The 26,500-nt window shown below is 41.6% G+C and overlaps 1 protein-coding gene across 1 annotated transcript in view; it reads right to left on the bottom strand.

Annotated features, from left to right (window-relative positions):
- The window catches only part of SORCS3 (sortilin related VPS10 domain containing receptor 3), a 627,364-nt gene that overhangs the window by 121,552 nt on the left and 479,312 nt on the right, over nucleotides 1–26,500 (bottom strand). Inside the window, exon 8 of the mRNA XM_055352055.2 lies at nucleotides 3,233–3,322. Coding sequence (XP_055208030.2) covers nucleotides 3,233–3,322 — 90 coding nt within the window. The remainder of the gene's footprint in view (nucleotides 1–3,232; nucleotides 3,323–26,500) is intronic.

Genomic DNA, 26,500 nt, shown 5'->3' with positions numbered 1-26,500 from the left:
AAAGAAAACTAGAAATAACTGGGTGTGAAAAGTAGGGTGTGCAGGTGGCATGATAGAGCAATTGAACAGGAAATTTTCTTTGGGGTCAGCTGATTCTCAGAAGGGCTGTTAAAGGGGGCTGTTCCTCATTGCCATGCTTGCTTCAGCTCCCATTGGTTACACAAGCTCAAGAGTGGGTCAAAGTTCAGGGGCTTGAGGAAAGAGAAAAGCTGGTTTTAAGTTTGAGCAAGTCAAATTAGCAGGCATTTTGTCCAGATTGGCCAGCAGGACAACATTTTAGCAAATCATGTATGAGAAAAAGAATGGGAATCTGGTCTTATTATAGGTAAACAAGACAGACGTCTGAGTCTTATCAAGTCATATGGAGAGAGGGTGTCTGCAATAAGCCATTTCCCAAACACGAAAGGGTGCAGAATTTCTTAACCTTGGCTGTTTTCCAGGAGCACAGGGCTCAGGCAAAGATCAACATTTTTACTTCCAACCTGAATCCCATACAGAAAGAAACAAAAATATTTTCTCTTGTAGAAACAATTTATTAGAGTAGTAAGTTAAGTCCAGAATCTAAGCGACAAAAGAGGGTATATCAGGCTCAGCGTGGTAAAGTGAGGGTTTAAGGCAATATTGAGTCCAAGGTCAGTCTGGAATGTGATCCCATTATGAACACTGATCTCCATGTAGGACAGGTTAAGAGCCTCAGTATTATTTCCCCCCAGACCAAAACCATTCCTTAGATTTGTCGAACACTTTACACTTGACTAACAATGAGCCATTCATTAAATCCTCACAACTCTGTCAAATAATATTAACCCCATTTCACAGATGTGAAGACCTGGGCTCATGGATAAGTAAGTGGTAGAGCTGGAATGAAAGCTCAGGGTCTCTACTCATAAGCTCACCTGTCTTTTCCCTAGGTTACCTGCTCCCTATCACCTGCCCCATGCCCTCTGCTGCTGTGTGCTTTTCATGCCTGTTGGACTAAGAGCACCAACCTGATGCCCAGGGACTGAGTTATGGAGGGCTCAGCACAAGGCTGTGGCTCCTAATAATGCTCCTCATTGTTAATGGCACTCATTTCATTCTCTGCCAAACACTACAAAGCTATGGAGTACCCCAGGAGAGCATATTCTGAACATGTAAGCTGGGAGCAGAGGTGCGAGGGCAATGATGATAGGGAGCTTTTCATGCCTTTGTTTCTAAGCAAGCCACCTAAAAGCATCCACGGCACTGCATGGAACAGCAAAACTTGCTTAAAAGCCATTTTCATTTTTAAACAATGGAAAGAACCAATCTCCCTCCACCCTCTCTGTCCCCACCTCTTCAGCTTTGACTATGAAAACTTGGGCCAGCACTGGCTAATAAAGGGGATCGATAACCATCCAGCTATTTTCACAGCAGCCCTCATATTAATGAGAAGCTGCTCTGGATGAGGCTCTATAAAAGGGACTAAGCGGATGGCATTCCACCACAATAAATTGCCTCGGGGTTGCTAATCATTAACGGAGTGTTCTAGGGTTGTGATCAATTCAGGGCCTCATTTGTCCCCACCTGCAGCCACACTGTCCAGGGGAGTGAATGGTTGGTTTTCCTGAGAAGGTTAAAAATACATAAAAGATGCACAAATACAGAAACAAAATAATCCCTACCTCAGGGAGATGGCTTGGAAAGTTCCCTAAACTCATTTCCTAGGCTTAGAAACATGGGAGACCTTCCGGTTACTGTAATGGGGCATTCTCCTTTAGAAAGAGCATAACTGTGAATTTCCCCTTTCTAACCTTCTCCAAGCTGGAATATCTCTTTCCTGTTTGGGTTTAGAATATCTGATGGGTACATCCTGCAAACACAATACTATACAATGGTCCCATAAAGCTTATCAGAGAGAGGGTAGAGAAAATGAGAAACTGGTTCCCATGGCGCCTGAAGCTACTTAAAGTGGTCTCTACTGACCTTATCAGCCTCTCTGCAACCCAGTCTCTCAAGATGGCTTCCTAGTTTGTTGAATGAACGGTGCTGTCTCTTAAAATCGAGCCTATGCATATATTTTCTATCAGCTTCTCCCCATCTTTGTTTGCAGAATTAACTCCTTTATTTTTCTTGTATCAACTTAAACATCACTTTTTCTAGGAAACTGCCCTCACTACCCAGAGTTGACTAAAACCACCTTTTATGCCAAGATGGCCCTTGAACTTCTATAACACTCTCATACCTATCGTTGCTTATTCAGTATCTTTTTTTTCCAGAACATAACATCCATGAAGACAGGGACCATTTGTGCCTTATTCACTACTCTATTCATAGAGTTTAGTTCACAGAGGAAAAGTTAAATGGAGAAAGAATAGTTGAACGGATGCATAAAAGAGTAAATGAATGAATACACGCATGCATAAATTAATGAATGAATAATAACAACTGGGGGTAGGAAATTATCCACTTTCTCATGCCATAATTCCTCCACCTCTGTACTCATTTAGTCTTTCATAATATGTTCCTTAGTACCAGCTTAGAGACCCAAGTCTTTGCAACATTACACTTGATATGTGTCCAACCTGAGATTTTACTTCTTTGTAGCCTCATTAAGTGATGCAATTATAACCTGTCCATTTTCACACTGAGGTTCTAAGGTCCATCTCCCTCCAGAAGCCAATGTTTACAAGGAATGGGGTCCCCAAAGTAAGTTTTATGATTTTTCAATAGAAGAGTTAAAATGCCAACATTTGATATTAACATTCTATTAATTTACCCCTTTTTAATTACTCATGGCGCAGGAGGAGTAGAAACATAGGCAATACATTTTTATTTAGCCTTAAAATGTAGAAAGAAGCAATAAAACCGCCAGACTTATCTGTGCACTTTTATGCACACTCACATAGCATCTGTCCTCCTGCTGAGTTTGGCCTTCTATTTGGTGATAAAGCCCTTTGCAAAAGGGAGAGCCCCTCAGAGGAGATTCCAAAGCTAGTGTTCCTTTCATTACTGCCCCTGGGAAATGACCCAAGGTTATACCAGACCTTTGAGTTACAGGAAATCAAAGCTCTTGGCTGGTACCCAGCTGAGACAGGAATACAGAATCCAGGTTGTGCACCATTAAGGGAGGCCAAACGACTTGGTGGTGAGTGAGTTTAAATGCCAACAGTCCTTCCAAACAGATAAAACCTCCCAGTAGCCCAACAAAGCAGCCTCTCCAACCCTCCCTTTGCCTAGAGGGACCCCGGACCGCTGGTGGTGCATGCAGTACCTTTGGCAACGAGTACTTAGGCAGCTTTATCTGAGCAAAGGCCTCTCTTCGATAAGACACGTAGTAGCTGGCTCTTCCACTAGTTGTTACCTAGATTGTGGGGGAAACACAAAGAGATCAGATGAGGCCACAGATCATGCACAAGTTGGAAAGTATTAGCTCTCCTATCAACAACCACAATGGGTTTGTAATCACCTTTTAGAGAATATTCCTTGCTGGCTTTGGGTCTCTAACCCCATGGCACTCTGAGTTGCTCCCATTGCACAGTGCTTAGATCACAGGTGGGCAATTACAACAATCTTTCCCACTGGCAGATTCTCCCTCAGAACAGAGACTGACTCTATTTGGTCACTGGCTCTGCACATGGCACATACCTAGTAAGTATTTTCAACTAAAAACAGAGAAGCTATCAATGTGGGCTACACCCATGATCTATTTATTCTTTTTGAATTGTTTATTAATTCATTCCAACCATAACATAATTGTCAAATGTATTTTTCCTGGATCTGAATAATTACTATTGTTCAAAGCTCTCATTATTTTGAAACGTAATCTCACTTCTGATCTAAGCACAGATTTCTTTCCTTCATATTTACAAATCCATGTATTGAGCAGATATTTATTGACTCTTTCCACGTACAAGATACTTAAAAACATCAAAAGTTAGAGGAAGAACTCCAAATTTGAAATTCAGAAGTCCTGGGTTTGAGTCTGAACTCTGTTATCTCTGGCTAGAAGGCTCAGGGACAAGCCCTGTAACCTCAATTGTGAGATTCTTAATGGGAGGAAAGTGGAAACCACGCCAAGAAATGGTCCTCTGGCCAGGGCCTGCTGAAAAGCTCTGCCAACATGGCACAGCTCTGCAGATGGCTGCTCTCGGACCAATTATCCTAACTCAGGGGAAATTAATATTCACAGGAGAAGATAACATGGCTTGTTCAGAGAAAATAGCAGGACAACAATAGCAACCAGGCTGCTGCGCTGAGGAGGCAATTACCCGAGGCACATGCTTCATTCTCACTAAGGTCCAAGCACAGGCTGGAGACAGGCCAGTCCTCCCAGTCTGATCCAAATCTGACAGCCATCCACAGGCCCTACTGGGAGCAGAAGAGCTGTAACATCTCTACTGAAGCCACCCATCTCTCCTCACTCGGGGAGGAAGATGACATCTCCCATGGCTACCCCTTGCTCTGCACAGATCGGAAGCCCACAAAGCAGGCACCACACGCTGCCAGGTAGAGCAGATGTCAGAGTCAGCATGAAGGCAGAGACTTGGAAAAACTTGGTGCAAAGGCTTATGCTGTGAACCAAGAAGAGAGACTGGTTTTCACCCTGATGTTCAGGGAGAAACATCCACATCTAATTACCATCATTCTTGCCTTGTATTTCAGGACTTTAAAACTTTTTTATTTTGATACAACATCTGTTCTGAATCTATATTGTTGTGTGTTGGTTTAGAGGTGGGTGTTGCTACATTAAGATCAATAGGTTGCTCTGAAGTCTTTTTCCTTTTCCAAATAAGTCTCAAGTGCATAAAATGTCATCCTTAGATCTGAACACATAGTCACCATTAGTTCTCACATGATTGTATGTATTTGTTTAATTTGGTTTTACATTTAATTAGAAAACCAACACATGTAAACATACCTGCTAACCCAGAAACTAGATCAATAGTTTTTAAACTTCAGCATGCATCAGAATCACCTGGAAAGCTTGTGAAAACACAGACTACTGAGGCCCATCTGCAGAGTCTCTGATTCAATAGATCTGAGTTGGGGATCAAGAATTTTCTAATAAATTTCCAGGTGATGCCAATGCTGCTGGTCTGGGTACCACACTTTGAACACCTCATAACTAGACTTTTAACAAAAATTTGCATAGACCTCTGTGCTCCTCAGCTGCCCTGACCCCCTGCCTCTCAGATGTAGATATGTTCCTAAATTCTGTGTTTACAATGATGAGAAAGGTGGGGTTTTTTTTAAATTTGAGGTGAAATTCACATACTCTAATAATTTTAAAGTGTACAATTCGGTGTCTTTTAGTACATTCACAGTGTGTGATCCAGCCAGACCCTCTATTTAGTTCTAAAACATTTTCATCACCCCCAAAGGAGTCCTTATACCTGATTACAAAGCTTTTATACTCCCAAAATATATCATCTGGTCACCTATCATATGCTTAATAACCACCTCTCTATAGGTCACCCTGAACCTTACCCTGAACCAAACACATTCATGGGAAAGCAGACTAGCATCCGAGAAGGTAAGTCCCATTCCTGAATGCTGGCCAGAGATCATCAATTAAAAGGGGCTTCTCTTTGGAAGATCCAGCTGCCTCAACAGGGAACAAAATGATAGCACACTCCACCTCCTATCAGAAGTCCAGGGCAAGGCTGGGAGCATTGGGGTTTCCAAGTCACCAACGGCCAAAAGAGAATAGAGTGGTCCCTTTGACAGCGTGATCAGCCCCGCAGCCTTGAGAACTCATCCTCCCATGTCTATTAGAGCCCTGCACAAGCACAGACTCTCTTACAAGCTCACACACAACCCAGGAAAGTTTGTGCTTGAGTAAATAATGAAGATAGAAATTATACTTTAAATGTTTAAATGCATTGTCGAATGGTCCAAAACACAAAGGGGCTATATGAAGGCCACAGAGCCCTGGGGTCTCCAAGTACCTCTGATACTGTAGTATCTCCCAGAGATACCAAGCTTCATCCTGCCAATCTCCCTTTGTCCTGACTGTGTCCTTCTCCGTACTTGCCAAAATCCAACTGATGCATTAAACCTCAGTGTAAATCCTATGAGTTCATGGAAGGGTTTTTGAATGCTACCAATTCATTCTAATTTCTCCTATCTCTCAATTACTGAACTTTGTTCTTTTCATTTCTATAGCACTTTCAACATTCACTCTCATGGCACACACATTCCTATAATTATTCTTCTATAGTTTATTACAAGGTTGTGACCTACTTCATTCCTAGACAATGCTGGTTCTGTGGTTTGAATGTTTGTGTCCCTTCCAAAATGAATGTTGAAAATTACTCCTCAATGCAACAGTATTAAGAGGTGGGGCCTCGAGGACATGACTGGGACATGAGGACTATGCCATCATGAAGGGATCAGGGCTTTATAAGAGGGCTAGAGAAAATTAGCTAACCCTCTTTTTTCCCTTTCATCACTTCTGCCATGTGAGGACACAGTGTTCAAGGCACCATCTTAGAAACAAAGACCAAGCCCTCATCAGACATCAAACCTGCAGGTGTCTTTGTCATGGACTTCCCAGCCTCTAGAGATGTAAGAAATAAACTATGTCATCTAAATAATTTTGCTATAGTAGCAGAAATGGTCTGAGACAGAAATTGGTACTGAATTGGTATTGGTATTGCCATAACAAATACCTAAAAATATGACAGTGGTTTTGGAACCAGGTAATGAATAGGTGTATGAACAGTTTCGAAGTGAATACTAGAAAAAAAAACCCTATATTGCATTAAACACCGCATTAAGGGCAATTCTGGTGAGGACCCTTCTTCAGAAGAAGTGGGGAGCTGTAGAAAGAACTTAAGTGTCCTTAGAAATTACTTACCTGGTCATGAACAAAATACTTGTAGAAATACAGACGGTAAAGGTAATGCTGTTGAAGTCTTAGATGGAAATCAGGAGTAAGGTACTGGAAATTAGAGGAAAGGTCATCCTTGCTATAAAGTGGCAAAAAACTTGGCTTAATTGTGCCTGTGTCTAAAGATTTGTAGAAGGCAGAAATTGTAAGCGGTGTACAAGGATATCTGGAAGAACTATCAATGCAAATGTGGAGAGTGCTGCATGGCTTTTTTTGACCATTTATAGTAAAACGCAAGAAGAGAGACATGAATTAAAGACAGAGCTTACAATTGAAAGGGGAACAGAACTTAAAGATTTGGAAAATTCTCATCCTGGCCACGTAAAGTTTAAAAAGGCAAGTTTGAGAGAGAACACCAAGGGTGTGGCCAAGGGACCACTGATAAAATTAGTACAGCTAGAAGGCAGCCAGATGCTACTCATCAGATCAATGAAACAATGGCCCAGAAGGCATACCAGAGATCTTCCAGGCTGCCATGCTCATCACAGGCCCAGAGTGCCAGGGCCTTGAGGGGAAAACAATTTGAAGGGAGGAGCCAGGCTCCCATGGGATGTTGGGGCTGTCTGTCCAGTACTACCTCAAGTCTCTGATCGCCACATTCTGGTGCAGCTCTTCTGAAGCAGCTGTGGCTCAAGCAAACCCAAGTTCGGCTCAAGTTGCTGCTCCAGAAGACACAAGCAATAAACTTTGGCAGCATCCACATAGTGGTAACTTTGCAGGCACACAGAGTACCACAGCTGTGGAAGGAGGGCTACCTCCACTTACATTTCAAAGGATGCCCAAGAGAGCCTTGGAGCCCAGGCAAAGAACCAACATAAGGGTTCATAGCAGGGTTCAACGTAGGGTCATAGCAGAGTCTTCACTAGAGTGATGCCCAGTGGAGCCATCAGGGCAGGGCCACTGCAAAGAGTCCTCACTAGGGCAATGCTTAGTGGGAGCCACTGTGGAGGGGAAGCCCTCACCAGACCCCAGACCTGTAGGTGTGACACCAGACTGGGAAAGCTGCAGGCATGGACTCTAATCTGTCACAGCTACTACATGTGCTATACCTACCCAAAACCATGGGTGCAGGGTCCCCTAGAGCCTTGGAGACCCAATCCTCACCCCATGGTCTGGAAGGTGGGACATGGAGTGAAGAAAATTATTCTTAAGCCTCAAGATTTAAGGTTGTTTACCCTGTTGGGTTTTGGACTTCACTGAGACTTGTTACTCATTCCTTCCTTCCTTTTGCTTGCTTTTGAAATTGGAATGACTGTCCCATACCTGTCCCACCATTGTATTTCAGAGGCACATAACTTGTTTGATTTCACAGGCTTGCAGCTGGAGGAGAATCTGCCTCAGGATGAATCACCTTGAGTCTCACCCGCATCTTATTAAGATGATACGCAGATGAGACTTTGGACCTAGATTTTAAAGTTGATGCTGGAACAAATTAACACATTTGAAGCTATTGGGATGAAATGAACGTATTTGGCATGTGAGAAGGACATAAATTTGTGGGGCCATGGATGGAATGCTATGGGCCGATTGTTTCTGTCCTCTCCTAAATTCCTGTTGAAACTTAATCCCCAATGCAACAGTATTAAGAGTTGGGGCCGTTCAAGAGGTGATTAGGCCATGAGGGCTTCTTCCTCAGGAAAGGAAAAGTGCCTCATAAAAGAGCTGGAGAAAACTAGCTAGGCTTCTTTTTTTTTTTTTTTCCTTTTTGTCCCTTCTATCCTTCTGCCATGTAAGGACTCAGTATTGAAGGCATTATCTTGGAAGCAGACACTGGGCCTTCACTAGATATCTAACATGCTGGTGCCTTAATCTTGGGCTTTTCAGCCTTTAGAACTGTGAAAAATAAATTTCCATTGTTTATAAGCAGAAAGGGACTGAGAGAGCTGGTCTTCTGGCAGATGACCAGCGGATACATAATAATAAAAATAATAAGACAGTCATTAATTGAGCACATCTACCACACTCCAGAAATGCACATAGCCTTTATGAAAATTACCTAATTTAATCCTCATAACAACCCTACAGAGGTTTTGAGTGACTTGTCCAAGATAAGACAGATCTGAACCTCAGAAAGTTTGGCTCTAAGCCTGTGCTCCTCCTTCTGTGACTAAGAAGAATCCTCTGTCCATCTTTCTTATTTCACTGCAATAACACGATAGATTATCTTGATTCCAACATCTTTTGTGAAAAACTTTTTAAAAATCTCTGTAATTGACATGCATGTATATGGTTTTGTTTCCTTGCATTCCCGGAAAATCTGTTTTGACACTCGGGCTGTATTTTTAAATTTTATTTTGTAAGACAGGGTCTCACTCTGTCACCCAGGCTAGAGTGCAGTGGTACAATCATGGTTCACTGAAGCCTCGACCTGCCCAGCTCAAGCAATCCTTCCACCTCAGCCTCCCAAGTAGCTGGGACTACAGGCGCAAACCACCATACCTGACTAATTTTATTTTTTTATGTTTTGTAGAGACTGGGTCTCCCTCTATTGCCCAGGCTGGTCTCAAAGTGACCAAAGCCACTCCTGGGCTCAAGCAGCCTTCTGCCTCAGCCTCCCAAAGTGCTGGAATTGTAGATATGAGCCACTGCATCTAGTCTGGTGCTATATTTTTAAAATAATATCTTCTTAGGAGAGCAGAAGTAAGGTAATAAAACTAAGAGTAATAATAACTATCATGTAAAGAATATTTCATACAGGTCAGAAAACTGAAGCTGAGAGAGAGCAACTAATTTGCCCAACATCATATAGCCTTTCATTGTTATAGCCAGAATACAAACCTGGGCTTTCTAACCCTCGCCTACATCTGAACCCTTATAAACCTGGGCTCTCCAACTCTAGTCTGCACCTGAAACCTTAACCAGGAGTGAGCACACCTCATAGAGGCAGGTACACAGCAGGGGGTCAATATTTATTCACTTACTGAATAACAGATTGTTGGCATTAATCTGCTTAAGCAGAAAGACTTTGAGTTTGGTTTCCTCCATTGGATACTGACTAAAACACAGATGTAGTGAAGAACTCTCAACTCCTGCCTGGTTCCTGGATGGTCAAAGGAATTTATTTTCAAATACATCGCACACCCCTTCAGGGGCAGAGTCCTCACAAAAGCAGGAATTTATTTTCAAAAGATCGCACACCCCTTCAGGGGCAGAGTCCTCACAAAAGCAGGCTGATGCATTTGCTGCTTCACAATGGTAGGGTAAATGCAGGCTGATGCATGCATTTGCTGCTTCTCTGTGATCCTGTGGCTCTCTGGCACACAAGAAAGAAATAAAGTTTAGTGACTATTAATCTGTTTTGATGAACTTTTCTCTTCTTTACTAGCAAATTTGCTGGCATTGTAAATCCCAAAGATTATTACCACTTTTCCTTTCGGTGACACCTTTTATTTTATATTTGATGAATGTCATCCAATTATTTGCTCTGGGCCCATCCGTCATGCTAAACACAGAATTAGCTGGGTCTTTTCCTTACTAATGACTGGCTCGTTAATCTGATTTTCTGGATTTCCATTTTACAGGTTTAACTGGGCTCCTGGCCAGTGAAAATGATTCCTTTGGACAAATGCATTGGCCATTAAACACATCTATCTCTTCTGACTTGTTCCCGCTCTTGCTGTGACCAAGCCTAACCTGACAGATCCTTTATTTTTTCATTTATCCTTGTTTCTGGATGATGGCTTGCCCTGGAGGAAAGACAGAAATCTGCCCCCAAAAATTAGAACCAAAGGGCCTTGAGTCATTTCCTAGCTCCCATTGGGGATTTAGAAGTTGAGCCTATTTCTGTCACAGGAGAAAACTTAAACTGTTTCTAGAATTTATAAGTAGACATAGGTAATCTTAGAAGAGAGTCAGAAGCAAATATTTTTGAGTATCTATTCTATATTGGGTGCTTTACTTTCATGATAGTATTTAATATTCATAACAATAATTATTATTACTATCATTATTGTTAATAGCATTAGCAGTACCATACATGGTAAAGATATTAATAATATTTTTGAGCACTTATTATATGCCAACCATTCCTGTGTACATGTTAGCCTTCTATTTTATGTACAGGTGGGGAAACAGGTGTAGGAAAATCATATAACATACTCAAAGACACACAACAAATAAATGGTGGAGCTGGAATTTGAACCCAAGTTTATCTGACTTTTAAAGGTTTTGCTGGTCCCTCAGGCTATGTGAAATTTCCAAACTTCTATGTGGAGGGGAATGGGTCCCATGTCACTTAATTTCCAATTCCCAGAAAATATGTTCACTGATATAGTTTGGATGTGTGTCCACACCCAAATATCAGATTGAAGTATAATCCCCAATGTTGGAGGTGGGGCCTGGTGGGAGGTGATTGGATCATGGGGGCAGATGTCTCATGGATGGTTTAGTACCATTTCCCTTGGTACTGTCCGTGCGGTAGTGAGTTCTCGTGATATCTGGTTGTTTAAAAGTGTGTAGCACCTCCCCTCTCTTCTCTTGCTTCTCCTCTGGCCATATTATGTGTCTGCTCCTCCTTTACCTTCCGCCGTAATTGTAAGTTTCCTGAGGTCTCCCTAGAAGCCAAGCATCATGCTTCCCATACAGCCTGCAAAACCATGAATGAATCAAACCTCTTTTCTTTATAAATACCCCAGTCTCAGGTATTTATAACAATGCAAGAACAGACTAATGCACCCATGGCCAAGGCAGATCTTTCTATGTGAGGGTCCCTATCAATTTCCAAGTTCTGAGAAATCAATGCTACATTGTCGCACAGAAGTGCTTGGTGTTGCTATGGGAATTTGTGAATAAGAACCATAATTGGGCTTACACGAGAGCTGTCGTATTAATAAGAAATGACATGTGGAAGCCTTTCCAGTTAGAGGATTGTGCTGTATCGAATATTATGTGAATAATCTGTCTAAGCCAAGAGAAATGACCACCTCTAAGGGTACACCTTAGTTACTTCTCACACTGCCTCTGTAGTGTTTCCTCCTCTTTAAAGAAACAAAAGGATCAGCCAAGATGTTATGATGCACAATTGACTTTTCTAATTCCTTTGCTCATTAATTCAGTTCATATTATTTATAATAAATCTTGACTTTTTGGGGCTTTTCTCTCTCCACTTACATAATTCCTTCAAAGATCATATTTATCTTAAGAACAAAATAAAACAAAACAGGCTTCCAAATATTGTACCATAGGAGTCTATAAACAGCCACAAGTTTCATCAGGAAGTTGCTATACATGTCAGTCTGGCCCTAGAGTCTTATGCGTGGATGAATTAGTTGCTTCTGCCATCTTGAGCTGATTTTCCAACACTGCTTTCTTAGGGACCACACTATGAGTCAGAATAAAAAGTGTGGTACAGCATTTGGAACAACATGGCATCCCATCAGCATGTCATCTCCTCTGTTAGACTGTTTGACTTTGAATTTAGTGTTTGTCTAACTGGTGTTTGCTCATTTTATGTCCTCGAGGCTCTGCAATATTGATGCAGTTTTATCTGCCTAGAAAGAGTGGGTCTATTACCCAACATCACACTATGGCTGAGCCTCCTTTGAAACAGATTTGCACATAAAATATTTTATTGGTGCCCTAACATAATAGCCCCCAAATAGTTTCACCAAGAATAGACATGAGATAATAAGATAGTTGACACTGAAGCCAATATTGCTCTGGGTGTGTGTGTGTAGGGGAGATGCTGAAAGGAAGATGCATGCTGAGGTTGTCAGCACACTCACACTGGTCAATAAATACTGACAGCACAACTGCCACTTTCAGCAGCCCTGCCGAGCAACTTCTTGGACCCTTCACTGCCTTTTGTTAATGCTACTATGGCAGAGAAAGGGTGGTGGGTTAGGAAAGCATGGGACAAAGAGTTTGGGTCTAGACCACACACAAGACTAGAAGAAGAATTAGCATGCCTGACCCTCTGACACTGTTCCTTCAAATACCATAAAGGGTCTGGACTCAATCAGTTTCCAACTGCATAGTAAGTAACAGAGCACATTAGTTGGGATCTCAGACCTGTGTTTAAATCCCGCTCATACCACTTTCTGGTTTGGTGACCTTGTACAAGTAATTTAACCTTCCTAATTTTCTCTCGTGGAAAACACAGATATTAGTACTATCAACTGACAAGTTATCATGAGGATCAAATATAATTCAATATAGAAAGAGCTTTAGCCTTGCATCTGGCACATAGCACGTACTCAATGCACATTATCTGAGCCAGCAGAACTGGAGGCAAAAATGCCTGCACCAGTCTAACATCTTAGAGGCCTTCTGGAGACTGACTATGGTGGCAGTTTATGTATGCAACCTGGAGGCTTCAAGAGGTGCTGGGGTAGCCATGTGTGCCACCTGATCCCAGTTGATCAGGGATAAAGGATAGAAATTCTCCTTGCCCTCAGCCAAGATGAATTCCTAGAGGAAACCACAGATAGAGATCTCCAAGAGACTTGACCATTAATGGCTTCGAGACTTATCTTTGTGTTCTGGCTTTCATGATTTAGATGGAGGGGAAGAAGTTCTTAGGATGCTCACCTGAGCCTTCAAAATGGAAGTCCTTTGCACTTTCTCTTTCCTATTTGTGTGTGTGTGTGTGTGTGTGTGTGTGTGTGTGTGTGTGTGTGTGTGTATTTCAGTGGGTAAAAAAGCAAAGATAAGGGCAGAAATACAAAAGGACAGAAATGAACTTGAATTATCATTATCATCCTAGTGTCCAAAATTCAGGAGCATTTGAAGACTCCCAAATAATGTAATAAGAGCTAATACTTTCAGTGTTATAGATAAGGACATCAGAGCTTCAGGCGAAAGAAAAGGAAGGCACTGCCCATGAAACCTCTAAAGAGAAATCTTCAAACTTGCTATCAAAACATTGCCCCCTTTCTGTGCTCAAAAATGGTTCTGTTCCTTGTGGAAGGAAGGAAGGAAGGAAGGAAGGAAGGAAGGAAGGAAGGAAGGAAGAAAGAAAGAAAGAAAGAAAGAAAGAAAGAAAGAAAGAAAGAAAGAAAGAAAGAAAAGAGAAATACAATGGAGCTGAGAGGAGGTTAAAGAAGATATTGCAAGAGATCCAGCTTATATGGTTGTCCAATAATTGTATAAGTTTTTCATTCAACTTGATACATCAAATGGCCTAATTCCTTTTTATGGGTGGACACTACGAGGTCAATTATTTAAATGAAATATACTCAAACTAGATACTAGCCTCTTTCTTTTCTATAGTATCCCAGTACTTCAGAAAATAAAATCAAAATGGTGAGAGAGGAGAAGGGAAAAGGTGGAAGGTCCTGTTCCTTCACACTGTAACATCTGTGATTTTATTTTCAGCTCCATCATTTATTAGATGTGCAATTTTAGGCATTGTAACCCATCTCTTGCAGTTTGGGGGTTATTTTCAGATAAAAAAGGAACTAGTTGTAGTTATCTTTCTCTCACAAGATTCTTGTGAATAAACAACATAATAAAATGCTTTCATGTAACCAGAAAATGCTCTACAAACACAATGATTAGATTGTTATAATAGACCTATGGTATGTTCCCAGGAACACAAGCTTTTAGAAGTGTATTCACTGACAAATTATGCTGTTGATCCATAAATTCCCATCCTAATGATTGCGTGGGGCACTGAAATTTGCCGATGTAGCTTCAACTATGCACAGAAGGAAGGGCTAGAGGCAATACATAATACGAGAAGGAGAAGCAGAAAATGATGGCCACAGCTATAGAACAGAAACATCTTCAGCCACAGGGGATGAATGACAGGTGCATATAGCTGCTTAGAGAATAATTAATTTTATTGACATGTTCAAAATATATTAAATATCCTGAAAGGGCAAGGCCAACAAAATCATTCATTTTCTAGAGAATTAGGGACGCTTCTTTGGGGCATGCGATTTCTGGAAGGCTTGGAGATACACGTGAGCTGCTAGATACAACAGCAAAGTTTCACCAACATGGGATTTGCATGTCTCATGAGTGAATTTCGGGACAACAGTAGACGGATTTAAGCCATCTGTCAAGCTGTTTCTCAGAAAACACTGCTGCCTCCCCAAGAGCCATGAATATTTGTGAAATGCCAACTGCTACTTCTTGGAGCTTCCCCATCATGCTCTCCGTGTCATGCCTCTCCTGTCCTCTGCCAGCACAAGCAACATTGTTGGAGGGCCAGGCTCTATGCTTACCATGTAATATGCACTGTCTGCTCTTGCACACAATGACCCCATGAAGGAAATACCAAGAAACCTGCTTTACTAATAATTTAACTGACATGCATTGGGTATTCAGCTCCAAGGTGGCAAAGCCTGGATTTGAACTTGTGTCTCTAAACCCTGACAATGACCACTACATGGTGCAGCCCTGAATGAGCCTAAAGTGTCTATGCCAGAGCCTTTCCAAAGAATGGCTAGTATAGGAGAAGTTATCTGAGGGACTTAGCCTGACCCAGATCACTTCAGCATCAGTGAATTTCACAGTGGCTTGTGTCAAAAGCTTTCTCCTTAACTAAGCTCCCCTAACCCCAATTTCCCAGTTGGAGTTCATCTTTTCTTCCTCTGATTCCCAGGGCTCTTTGTTTGTGGCTTGCTTGTTGCACTTACCAGCTGCTGTCCCAAATTAGAGGGAAGCAGGTCCTTTTGGGGTCTCTTGCTGTACTGTAATATCTTTGAGGGTAGATAATGTTCTTACTCATCTATAATAGTCTCTTAGTACCTAGTACTCAGGTCATAACAACTAATATTTGTTGAGTACTCTGTGCTATTAGTTTTCATTATTGTACTGAATCTCATTTGATCTGAGCACAACCCTGCAGGTGAGGTCTAATTATACCTTCATTTTAAAAGTAAGGAGCCTGAGGCCTAGGCAGGCTGCTTTAGGTCATCTTGGTACTAAAAGGTAAGACTTAAAGCCAAGCTCAAAGCTTCTCACTTGCAACCCCAGGCTCTTTTCACTTTGCTAGGCTTCTAAATCTGTGTTTCCAGAGTCAGAATAAGTAAACTACAAAGAAAGGACAATTGCATGAACTTTTACAAATGGGTAGTAATTTTACATCAAATACTCCTTTGCGTGGTTGATAACACCATGCCTTCGAAAATCAGGGGCTATAAAAGAGCTTGCTTTCCTGCAGGAAACAGGGAAGCAGAGTACAAGATGTTCTTCCCCACCCACTGCTGAATCCACGTAATAATTAAGGGTCTGGCCAAATTTAGATCATTCCTTGAACGTTAATCATGTTTAAAAATCCCATTATGGATACAGGCCACCATTCCACTATGTCTTACATTTGTCAATCAGCGAGTACTTGTTCAGCACCTTTGTGACCAGACTGTATTAAGTACCATGGGTCATGGAGCTGTCACCTCATGGAGTTCACCATCTCTTTGGGAAAGCAAACAACATACAAGATGTACAAATGACAATATAAGGCCAGTAATAATGCCATGGTACTCAGCACAGTGAAGATCAGATGCTACAAAAACCCTTTCCTCAGAAGCACAACAATTTACTCAATGTGTTCTCATGTTCCTTCTACAATTACAATAAAATCCACCCTCATCCTATCTCCATTTTGTAGATGGACAACTAAGACACAAGGGGACAACTAAGTAAGGGACAACTAAGACAGCAAAGTCACACGGCTAGCAGAGGGCTGAACTGAAATTCAAACTCATGTTTGTCAGATTCCAGATGCTGTAGGCATAACGATTCTCTTAGACAACCCTCCACAATGTGACATTCATACACACATGCACATACGTGTGCACGTACCCACAGTGTTGTATGTAATCTATAAATAAGTGTGACTTATACTCCCACTGCCTTAAGAGTAGAGTAGGTTCTCAACACTGAAGGACATTTTATTTGTTGGATGTGATGATGGATTTGAGTTTGGAAGATTTGAAAAACCAGGACCTGGCTGAATTGTTCTACATAACAAATGGAGAGTCAGAGAGAAAAGGTAGGGAGGGAACTTGAAGGAGGAAAAGATTACCAGTCAAGCCGGAGAGGTTGCAGGGCAGAAGTGCCAAGGTGAGTTGTTGGTACCAGGAGAGGTAGTTTTGGGGGAATGGAAAGAAATAGTGAGTGTGTGTAGACTTTTGTTTGTTTGCTGTGTGTTACATGACACAAACACTCTACTTCATTTCTATTTGACATATTTAACAAAAAATATATGACACTGCTCAATACTCTATTATAATTTTATTTATTGGTTTATCTTTGCAGAGGCAGTTCATAGCAGGAATGAAGTTTTGCTTGAAGAAAATGCCCAAGAGTTACAGCTGAGCTACCAGAAATTTTATATTTATGCATCTTTTAAGTTATTTATTTTGTCCTTCGTTGTGAAAACTAACAAGGAACCCAGCAACCAAGCCTAGACTTGGATTCCAACCCTCACCCTCACCTATTGGTTATGATGTGTCTTTGGGACAATCATTTAAGTGCTTCTGGACCTTGAAACAGACAGCCACACTTACGATGTGAGGTCCAATATCAGCTGACACAAAGTAGGGACTCAGAAACGTCACATCGCTTGAGGTCCACAACCACTCACTTCCTTGGTCCTGGTTTCCTAAGCTGGAGGTCTTCTTCAAGCAGTATCTTCAGATTCTAAGCTGCCTGTTTTGTGTGTGTGTGTGTGTGTGTGTGTGGATATTCAGTGATGCAACATGCATGTTTTAAGCAGCTACTTTGTGTTAAAGCTCTATGTACTTACTCATTGTCCCTTACACAGTTCCTGATCCAACTTGCCTCCAGCAAATAAGAAAGTGTAGGTTGTTCTGAATCTTTCTTGTTTAAGGAGGAGAATCATGCAGTGACAGAGAAAGAAGGCTCTGGTGCCAAAATGGTTACATCAAAATCCCCACTCCATTGTTTACTGGCTGTGTCGTCTTGGGAAAATGGCTTAACCTTTCAGTGCCTCTTCTGTGAAACAGAAGAGTTGTACTTACCACATAAGCTGTAATAACAATTAAATTCACTAATTCATAAGCCTAGCTCATGCTGACCACTTAATTCGTGTCAGTTGTTACTACTAATGTAATTGAATCTCTAAGAATTACAGGTTATTCAATAATAAAGAAAATTAGCCAGGAGGTAAAAACCAGGGAAGAAGGTTTATGACAAATCTTTAAAAATAACTATAGTGAGAATGAGAGTGTTTCTTGTACAGGATAGTTACATTCAATCAACTTCACAAGTACTTGTGGCAGATATGTCAGAGGAAGTAAGGAAGCCATCTCTTCCACCCCTTCCTGACCCCGTGCACAAAGAACACTTAAGAAGAAACTATGTAGCACAATGAAATAATTAATACAATCATATTAAGAGCACTTTGATCATTTCCTCCTGATGCAATCTGGAAATAGTTGCTACCTGGGCAGGCAGTAAAACTGAAAGTGTTTATTCCAGAGAATCAGACAGAAGGCCTTGGGTACAGCCGACTTTCTGTTCTAATTGCATTCCGTGGAATTACCCCTGCACATTATTACAAGGTGTGCGTCTCTTCCGAGAACATTTTTCTCAGAAGAAACAGGAAGCAATCTTGCCTGGCCTCGAGAGGTTACAAGGCTAGAGGGAGAGGTGGGAAGTGGCTAATTTCATGTTCCCATCAAACACAAGCTGGATTATAAGAAAACAAGAGAAGAGAAGGAGGAAAGCATGGAGATTAAAGAATCAGACAATTTTAAAGCCCAAGAAATGCAGAGAGGGAAAAGCTGATCTTTTTAATGTATTTTTTTTGTAACAGATGTTTGCCTGCAGTTCCAAATCTAATAGCAGTTGGTATAGTAAAGATGAAATAGTAGAAGGAAGAAAAAGAAAAGCTAAAAAGAGAGAAAGGGAGTCAGGCTGGCAAACAAGAAGCTAATTCCTATGCCCTTCCTTCTTCCCTGCTTCACCAGGCTCTGTCTGTTGGGTGCAGGCCGTATGCCCTGCCACATTGCCTTCCTGACAGTTCTAGGTTCTTGCTCACAGCAGCCCCCTGTCTGTAAGCATTCCTCCCCAGGAAAGTAGGGGTAATCAGGCCCATCCTTTAAACATCTTCATTATATCACTTTCATAATCAGCTTATAATGTTCTGTTCAATAGACATGGAGCCGACCAGACCAAGTGCTTGAACAGCAGCTTGGGCTGTGGAGCTATTCTCTGTGCCATTGATCACAAAGACAAAAATCAATCCTGGCTAAGGAGAAAGAAGTTAAAAATAAATTGCAGGGATTGATTTCTATCCAGACCTTCTGACTCCCAGTTTAGAAAGGGGGAAGGAAGAGTATGCATGGATCTGCCAGTCATGAGATTGCTTAATAGGACTCAGTCTCAAAAGCAAAATCTAGGGATATTTTATATACTCACACACATAATTGTCTTTTATGTTTTTATATTCTTTTATTTTTGTTTCCTAATAACTATAAAAGCTGAAAATCCATCTAAATTGCAAGCTCCCAGGAGAAAAATACTAGTGTTTGCCTTGATCTCCAAAATCTCCAAAATGCGGCCCCTTGCTTTCTGGATAGCAGTAGCTTGAGAAATATTTGTTGGGAGACTGACAGAATAAGTGAATAAATGAAGTGCCCTCCCTCCTACTATTGTCTCTCACAATTATGTTTATTTCTTCATAGATTTATCATAGTGGGTAATTACCATTCTTATTTACTGGTTTGCTTATGTAGTATCTCTCCCTCTCTCGACTATAAATCCTGTTATGGCAGGAACTGTGGTTTTCTTATTTACATATTTATTTCTTATATATAGCATAATCTCCAGGGATCATAACTTTCTTATTTACTTTTTGGATTTTTATTTCTCTTTTACTGCATTATCTCCATATTATACCCCAAGTACATGTAAATGGAATGAAGAAAGGAAGGAAAGATTCAGCAACTTGCTTGAGGAATTAACTACATCCCAAGTATCTTTTTTGTTTGATACTGACATTGGAAAAATGAACTGAGGCAATATCTCTGAACAGCAATCCCTTTCCTATGTCTGACTAAATGGAGCGACCCGTAGAGCAAGACAACTTGTGGCGTTTTAGGGTTAGAAGAGAACTTCTGGTGTCATACAGTCCGCTGCTTTCGAAACTTTCTATGCTGTTCTAAGTTCTGCAAAGATGCCTTGGGGTGTCCCCAAAGGGATGAAGAGTCTGGGTGGGTGGTGAAGCTCACACAGCCCCTCACCCTCTTTAATATATATCTCTTCTAACTGTATCTATTTTATATATTGGAATGTCTTCAACAATTTTGCCTGGAAGGCAGTTCTCCAAGAACAACAACAGAAGATTTGGAAGCCCTTCTTTAATGTAATCTTTTCATTTTGCCACAGGGAAACTGAGCTTCAGGGAGGAAAGGTGATGGCCCAAGACCACCCAGTGAGTTAAAGATGAGGCCAGACTTAAACCCAGGAACGCCAACTCCCTTCACCTGCGCATCCATCCAACTGCACTGTCTCCTTCCAAGAGTCACTTCCCCTTGGGGCACTGAATGGTCCTCAAGTTGAGCCTCTCAAGTAAATTAGTTGCTATGAAAACTACCATGATCCTTGCCTCCTCCAGGATATCTTCTTTAATTGTAGATCTCCCTAACGCTGGGAAGCACTGTCCTGAAGAGTCTAGCAATTTCTTAAATGCTTTTGAGCATTGTTTATGAACAGTGTCTGGTCAAACAGCTTTATCTCCTCACCAAGACAATGCAAAATGAGGACTGACATGTTCTCAGTCTTGTGATTATCACATGCCCTTCATTTAGAACAGTATCAGGAGCATATTAAGCGCTCAATACAAGATTATTAAATGAATGCATGAATGAATGAATCAGTCAGTCAATCAATCAATCAATACCTCTGTCACAGAGAGAACCAGTCACAGTACTGGGTACATAGTAGATCCTCAATCACATCAAGCTGATTGGTTAACATCTGTCTCTGCTGCTCTGAAACTCCAAGAAGTCCTTATTCTGGCTGACCATGAGGGGTTTCAGAATTCTTAAAGGATTCTGATTCAGATTATTAAAGGCTGCTTGCAGAAATTCAAAATGATTATTTACTCCATTAGCTGGTCATAGAGTTATAGGCAGAGTGATTAAATTTTTTTTAAAGCTGAAACTCTGAAATCATAGAGATATACTCTAATTAGAACGGTAATGGGAAGAGAACTGGACTAAATAGTCTACTTTTCAGTCAACAGCCCAACTGCCTTCATTATCAGCACTGCTGTTTTTACAGCAGTGTAATTATCTTTAATAGGAGAAGGACCCAGAAAAGGAATTCTCCAGGGAGCTGGGCTTAGCAGAGGGGGTGTGGAAGACTTGCTGGCATGTGGAAGGGAAGGACAATGGGGAGACTCAGTGAGGTCATGACTCAACAGCTCCTCTGAGTCCTGGAATGGAACCCAAAGGCAGCCCCTCCTCCCACTCCAAATGCATAATGCATGGCAAGACGTACACAGGGAGGAGGAAAGGGCTGGAGAAGAGCAGAGCTGTGGATGTCATGATGATTCTCCACGCTGCCACCCAGTCCCCACGGGAAGTCCCAGGGATGGGTGTTTGAGTAAATCCCCCAAGTATATCTGAGGGACAGCTCTCAGAGGCTCAGGCATGAATACATTGTATTGAATCCCATTAAGCCTTTCTTTGGTTAATGATGCAGAAAGTTTCTGATATGAAACAAAATTGAAACAGATCCTGAGAAAGAGTCCACTGAATAGGGAATGGAGCAAGTCTTTGCAGCCACTAACATCTACCAAGATGGGGGCAACATCTGCTTATTTCACTTTCACAGTCATCTAGAAAAGTATCTGGGAATACCAATTATTAGGTGCTAATGCAGAGAAAAATGAAATGAGAAATCAGTCATTGTCCTCTTGTGTCATCCTTTATAAACCCAGACAGCCCTGAGGTCATATCCTTGACCTTGCCATTTCCTGAGCTATACAACCATGGGTAATTACCTATATTTCACTGAAACTTGGTTTCCTCCATAGAAAAATAAAGATAATATCTGTCATATTGAGATCCTGTGAAGATTAAAGTTTTATTAAATAAAATAAAATGCACACATGCTGGACATAAATTTGATGTGAAATAATTGCAAGGTCCGTTTTCCACTATAACAACAATTCTTTCTGTTTGTTGATTGGTGAGTAAAATTGGTGGTGAAGCTAGGTAGAAAGAACACTCCAAATAACCATTGCTTTGGAGGTAGGAAATTGATTTCCAAATAGTGAAAGAGATTGAGAGTGTATAGCTGATCTCACTCCTTTGAGCTGATGATAGAAACTCTTGTAGTCTCCTGGATAACACATCTGCCTTCCTGACCAGAACTCACAGGCTGGCTCCCTCCATATAAGCATCCTGAATAATTAAACACCATGAGTGCCACCCTTCTTGCAAAATGAACTGCACAGCACGCTTACCACCACCCTTACTTCTCATGCCCATGGAGACGCTAATAGTAATAGAAGCTTTTCTACCAAACCACAATAACACAGCCTTCTATGGAGCTACTACCAATAACTCAGGGGTGATACACAAAATGAAAACAATTTAATACTCCTGTGCTAGACATGACCCATTCATATTTTATTATAAAGGCAAATAGTTACTTTATAATATGCAGCAAATTACAGAACCATTCTCTGAGATTAAAGGAAAATATTCTTTGCCAAATTGACCTAGCAAGCAACAGGTATTGTAACTTCCACGGAGCCTCATTAGATCTCTTGGGAAGAAACAAGTCTTAGTAACTTATAAGGGGCATGCACAGTAGAGTTCTGAATGGAGCAAGGAGATTGCCATGCTTAAAGGATTGATGGGCATCCTGTAAAGAACGACCCCTTGCTAGAGCCTCCCAGTCTCTGCATTATGCTGAGAGGAGCAGGGAACATTGGGGTCATTGGCATTTGCATAGTAACTGACACTGTAAAAGTGGATGGGATGGACTTACTCAAAGAGAAAGTGTATTAGTCTGTTCTCACACTGCTATGAGGAAATACCCAAGACTGGGTAATTAAACTTCTTAAGAAAGGAGAAAAGGGGTTTAATTGACTCACAGTTCTACATGGCTGGAAAGGCCTCAGGAAACTTACAATCACAGCAGAAGTTGAAGGGGAGGAACAGCACCTTCTTCACAGGGCGGCTGGAAGGAGAAGTGCTAAGTAAAGGAGGAAAAGCCTCTATAAAACCATCAGATCTTGTGAGAACTCACTCTCACAAGAACAGTATGAGGGCAACCGCCCCCCTGATTCAATTACCTCCCACCAGGTCTCCACCATAACACATGGGGATTATGGAAACTATAATTCAAGATGAAATTTGGATGAAGACACTGTTGAACCACATCATTCTGCCCCTGGCCCCTCCCAAATCTCATGTCCTCACATTTCAAAACACAATAATGCCTTTCCAAAAGTTCCCCAAAGTTTTAGCTCATTCCAGAATTAACCCAGAAGTCCAAGTCCAAAGTCTCATCTGAGACAAGGCAAGTCCCTTCTACCTATAAGCCTGTAAAATCGTCTAAAACAAGTTAGTTACTTCCTAGATACAATGGGGGTATAGGCATTGGGTAAATACACCCATTCCAAATGGGAGAAATTGGCCAAAACAAAGGCACCACAGGCCCCATGCAAGTCCAAAATCCAATAGGGCAGCCATTAAACCCTAAAGTTCCAAAATGATCTCCTTTGACTCCATGTCTCACATGCAGATCATGTTGATGCAGGAGGTGGGCTCCCATGGCCTTGGGTAGCTCTGCCCCTGTGGCTTTGCAGGGTATGGCCCCCCTCCAACTGTTTTCACAGGCAGGCATTGAGTGTCTGTGACTTTTCCAGGCACACAGTGCAAGTTGTTGGTAGATCTATCATTCTAAGGTCTGGAGGATGGTGGCCCTCTTCTCAGTGCTCCACTGGGCAGTGCCCCAGTAGGGACTCTATGTGGAGGCTCGCACCCCACATTTCCCTTCCTCACTACCCTAGCAGAGGTTCTCTATGAGGGCTTCATTCCTGCAGCACAACTCTGCCTGGACATCCAGGCATTTCCCTACATCCTCTGAAATCTAAGTGAACATCCCCAAACCTCAATTCTTGACTTCTGTGCACCTGTAGAGCCAACATCTCATGTTAGCCGCCAAGGCTTGAGACTTGCACCCTCTGAAGCAACAGCCTGAGCTGTACGTTGGTCCCTTTCAGCCATGGCTGGAGAGGCTGGGATGTGGGGTACCAAGTTCCCAGGCTGCACACAGCAGGGGGACCCTAGACCCAGCCCACGAAAACAATTTTTCCTCCTAGGCCTCGGAACTGTGATGAGAGGGGCTTCTGTGATGACCTCTGATGTGCCCTGGAGACATTTTCCCCATTGTCTTGATGATTAACATTTGGCTCATTACTTATGCAAATTTATGCAGCTGGCTTGAATTTCTTCCCAGAAAATGAACTTTTCTCTTCTCTCACATCATCAGACTGCATACTTTCCAGACTTTTATGATCTGCTTTCTCTTGAATGTTTTGCCTCTTAGAAGTTCCTTCCACCAGATACCCTAAATCATCTCTCTCAAATTCAAAGTTCCACAGATCTCCAGGGCAAGGGCAAAAACCAACAAGAGTGACCTTTACTCCAGTTCCCAAGAAGCTTCTCATCTCCATCTGACACCACCTCAGCCTGGACTTCATTGTCCATATCACTATCAGCAATTTGGTCAAAGCCATTCAACAAGTCTCTAGGAAGCTCAAAACTTTTCCACGTCTTCTTTCTTCTTCTCAGCTTGCCAAACTGTTCCAACCTCTGCCTGTTACCCAGTTCCAAAATAGCTTCCAAATTTTGGGGTATCTTTATAGCAGCACCCCACTCTCTGTAGTACCAATTTACTATATTAGTCTGTTCTCACACTGCTATAAAGAACTGCCCATGACTGGATAATTTATAAAGAAAAGAGGTTTAATTGACTCACAATTCCACTTTGGAAGGGCTGGGAAGGCCTCAGGAAACTTACAATCATGACAGAAGGAGAAGGGAAAGAAAGGCACCTTCTTCACAGCGGGGGCAGGAAGAAGTGCTGAGCAAAGGGGGGAAAAGCCCCTTATAAAACCATCAGATCTCGTGAGAGCTCACTCACTTTTACAAGAACAGCATGGGGATAACCGCCCCCATAATTCAATTACCTCCCACTGGGTCCCTCCCACAACACATTGGGGATTACGAGAACTATAATTCAAGATGAGATTTGGCTGGGGACACAGCCAAACCATATCAGAGAGGGTAGGAAGTAAACAGAGAAAAGGAACCTAGAAAGAACACTGAGGAAAAACCCATATTTAAAGAGTGGGCAGAGGAAGAGGCATCTGTGTTGGAAAGTAAGATGATATTGGAAAGATGGAGAGATGAGAGGGGACCCTGAACTGTACCTTATCGAGGAAGCAATGAGAATGCTTCAAGAAAGAAGGAGCAGTCAAGAGGTTTAAATTCTCTAGACAGTTCAACTATGTTAATTATTGAGAGGCATAGTCTAGATATACTTCAAAGATACCTTTGATGAACTTGGCAAAAGCAATTTCAATGCAGTGGCAGAGGCAGAAGTCAGTCTCAAGTGAGTGACAGAGACAGGGAAATGAGAAGATGGGATTATGAATACAGCTAGTGCTCAAGAAATCTGATTGTGAATGAAACATGGGAGACTTACAGAGGGGTGTAGGTTCAAAGAAAGTTTTACCCTACTTTGTTTTGTTATGTCAGGATGGTGGATATTTTAAAAATATTTAAATATTGATGGAAAGTCTAACATAGGGATGAGTAAGCTAAGGACAGGGGAAAGGAGAGTGATCAGTACTGCCAGGTCCTTGAGAAGAGGGATGGAAATGGATGTTTAGATTGAGGAATCTCATTTATATGGGGATGAGAATAATGCCTTCTACTTCACTTAAATAGTTCACTCTACCTACAATAACTGGATACATAGCAGGGATCCAAGAAATATTTGAGAGTCATTCAAGATTGCCTTGCATTAAGTTACCCCCAAAAGTAAAGCCTGAGTCAAGGACTTTTATGTAGTTTATCGTTTTTGTTTGTTGAGGAATGATCTGGGGACAGGAGTGGTGAAACTAGGAAGCAGGAAACAGGGAGGGAGAGAAGGCCATTCCAGGGTGCATTACTAAACTGGTTATTATTGTCAGCAATTAGGGCTCAATCCCACTAGACAGCCTATGAAAATTCATGTAGAATGAGGCTCAGACTTGCCTACCTGATATAAGAGAAGAGTACTGATCCACTAGTTTTTTTCTTTTTTTTAACTTTTATTTTAGGTTCAGGGTACATGCACAGGTTTGTTATATAGGCATATTGTATGTCATGGGTATTTGGTGTACAGATTATTTTGTCACCCAGGTAATAAGTATAGTACCTAATAGTTTTCTGCTCCTCTTCCTCCTCCCACCCTCCACCTTTAAGTAGGCCTCAGGGTCTACCATTCCCTTCTTTGTGTCCATACGTACTCAAAGTTTAACTCCCACTTACAAGTGAGAACGTGTGTTATATGGTTTTCTATTTCCGTGTTAGTTTGCTTAGGATAATGGCCTCCAGCTCCATCCATGTTGCTGCAAAGGACATGAGCTTGTTCTTTTTTATGGCTGCATAGTATTCCACTGTGTATATGCGCCATTTTTTTAAATCTAGTCTACCATTGATG

Source organism: Gorilla gorilla, chromosome 8 (genome assembly GCF_029281585.2).
Source record: "Gorilla gorilla gorilla isolate KB3781 chromosome 8, NHGRI_mGorGor1-v2.1_pri, whole genome shotgun sequence".
Taxonomy (NCBI): domain Eukaryota; kingdom Metazoa; phylum Chordata; class Mammalia; order Primates; family Hominidae; genus Gorilla; species Gorilla gorilla.
The sequence above is the reverse complement of the archived record's forward strand: the minus strand, read 5'-3'. Positions and strand labels throughout refer to the sequence as shown.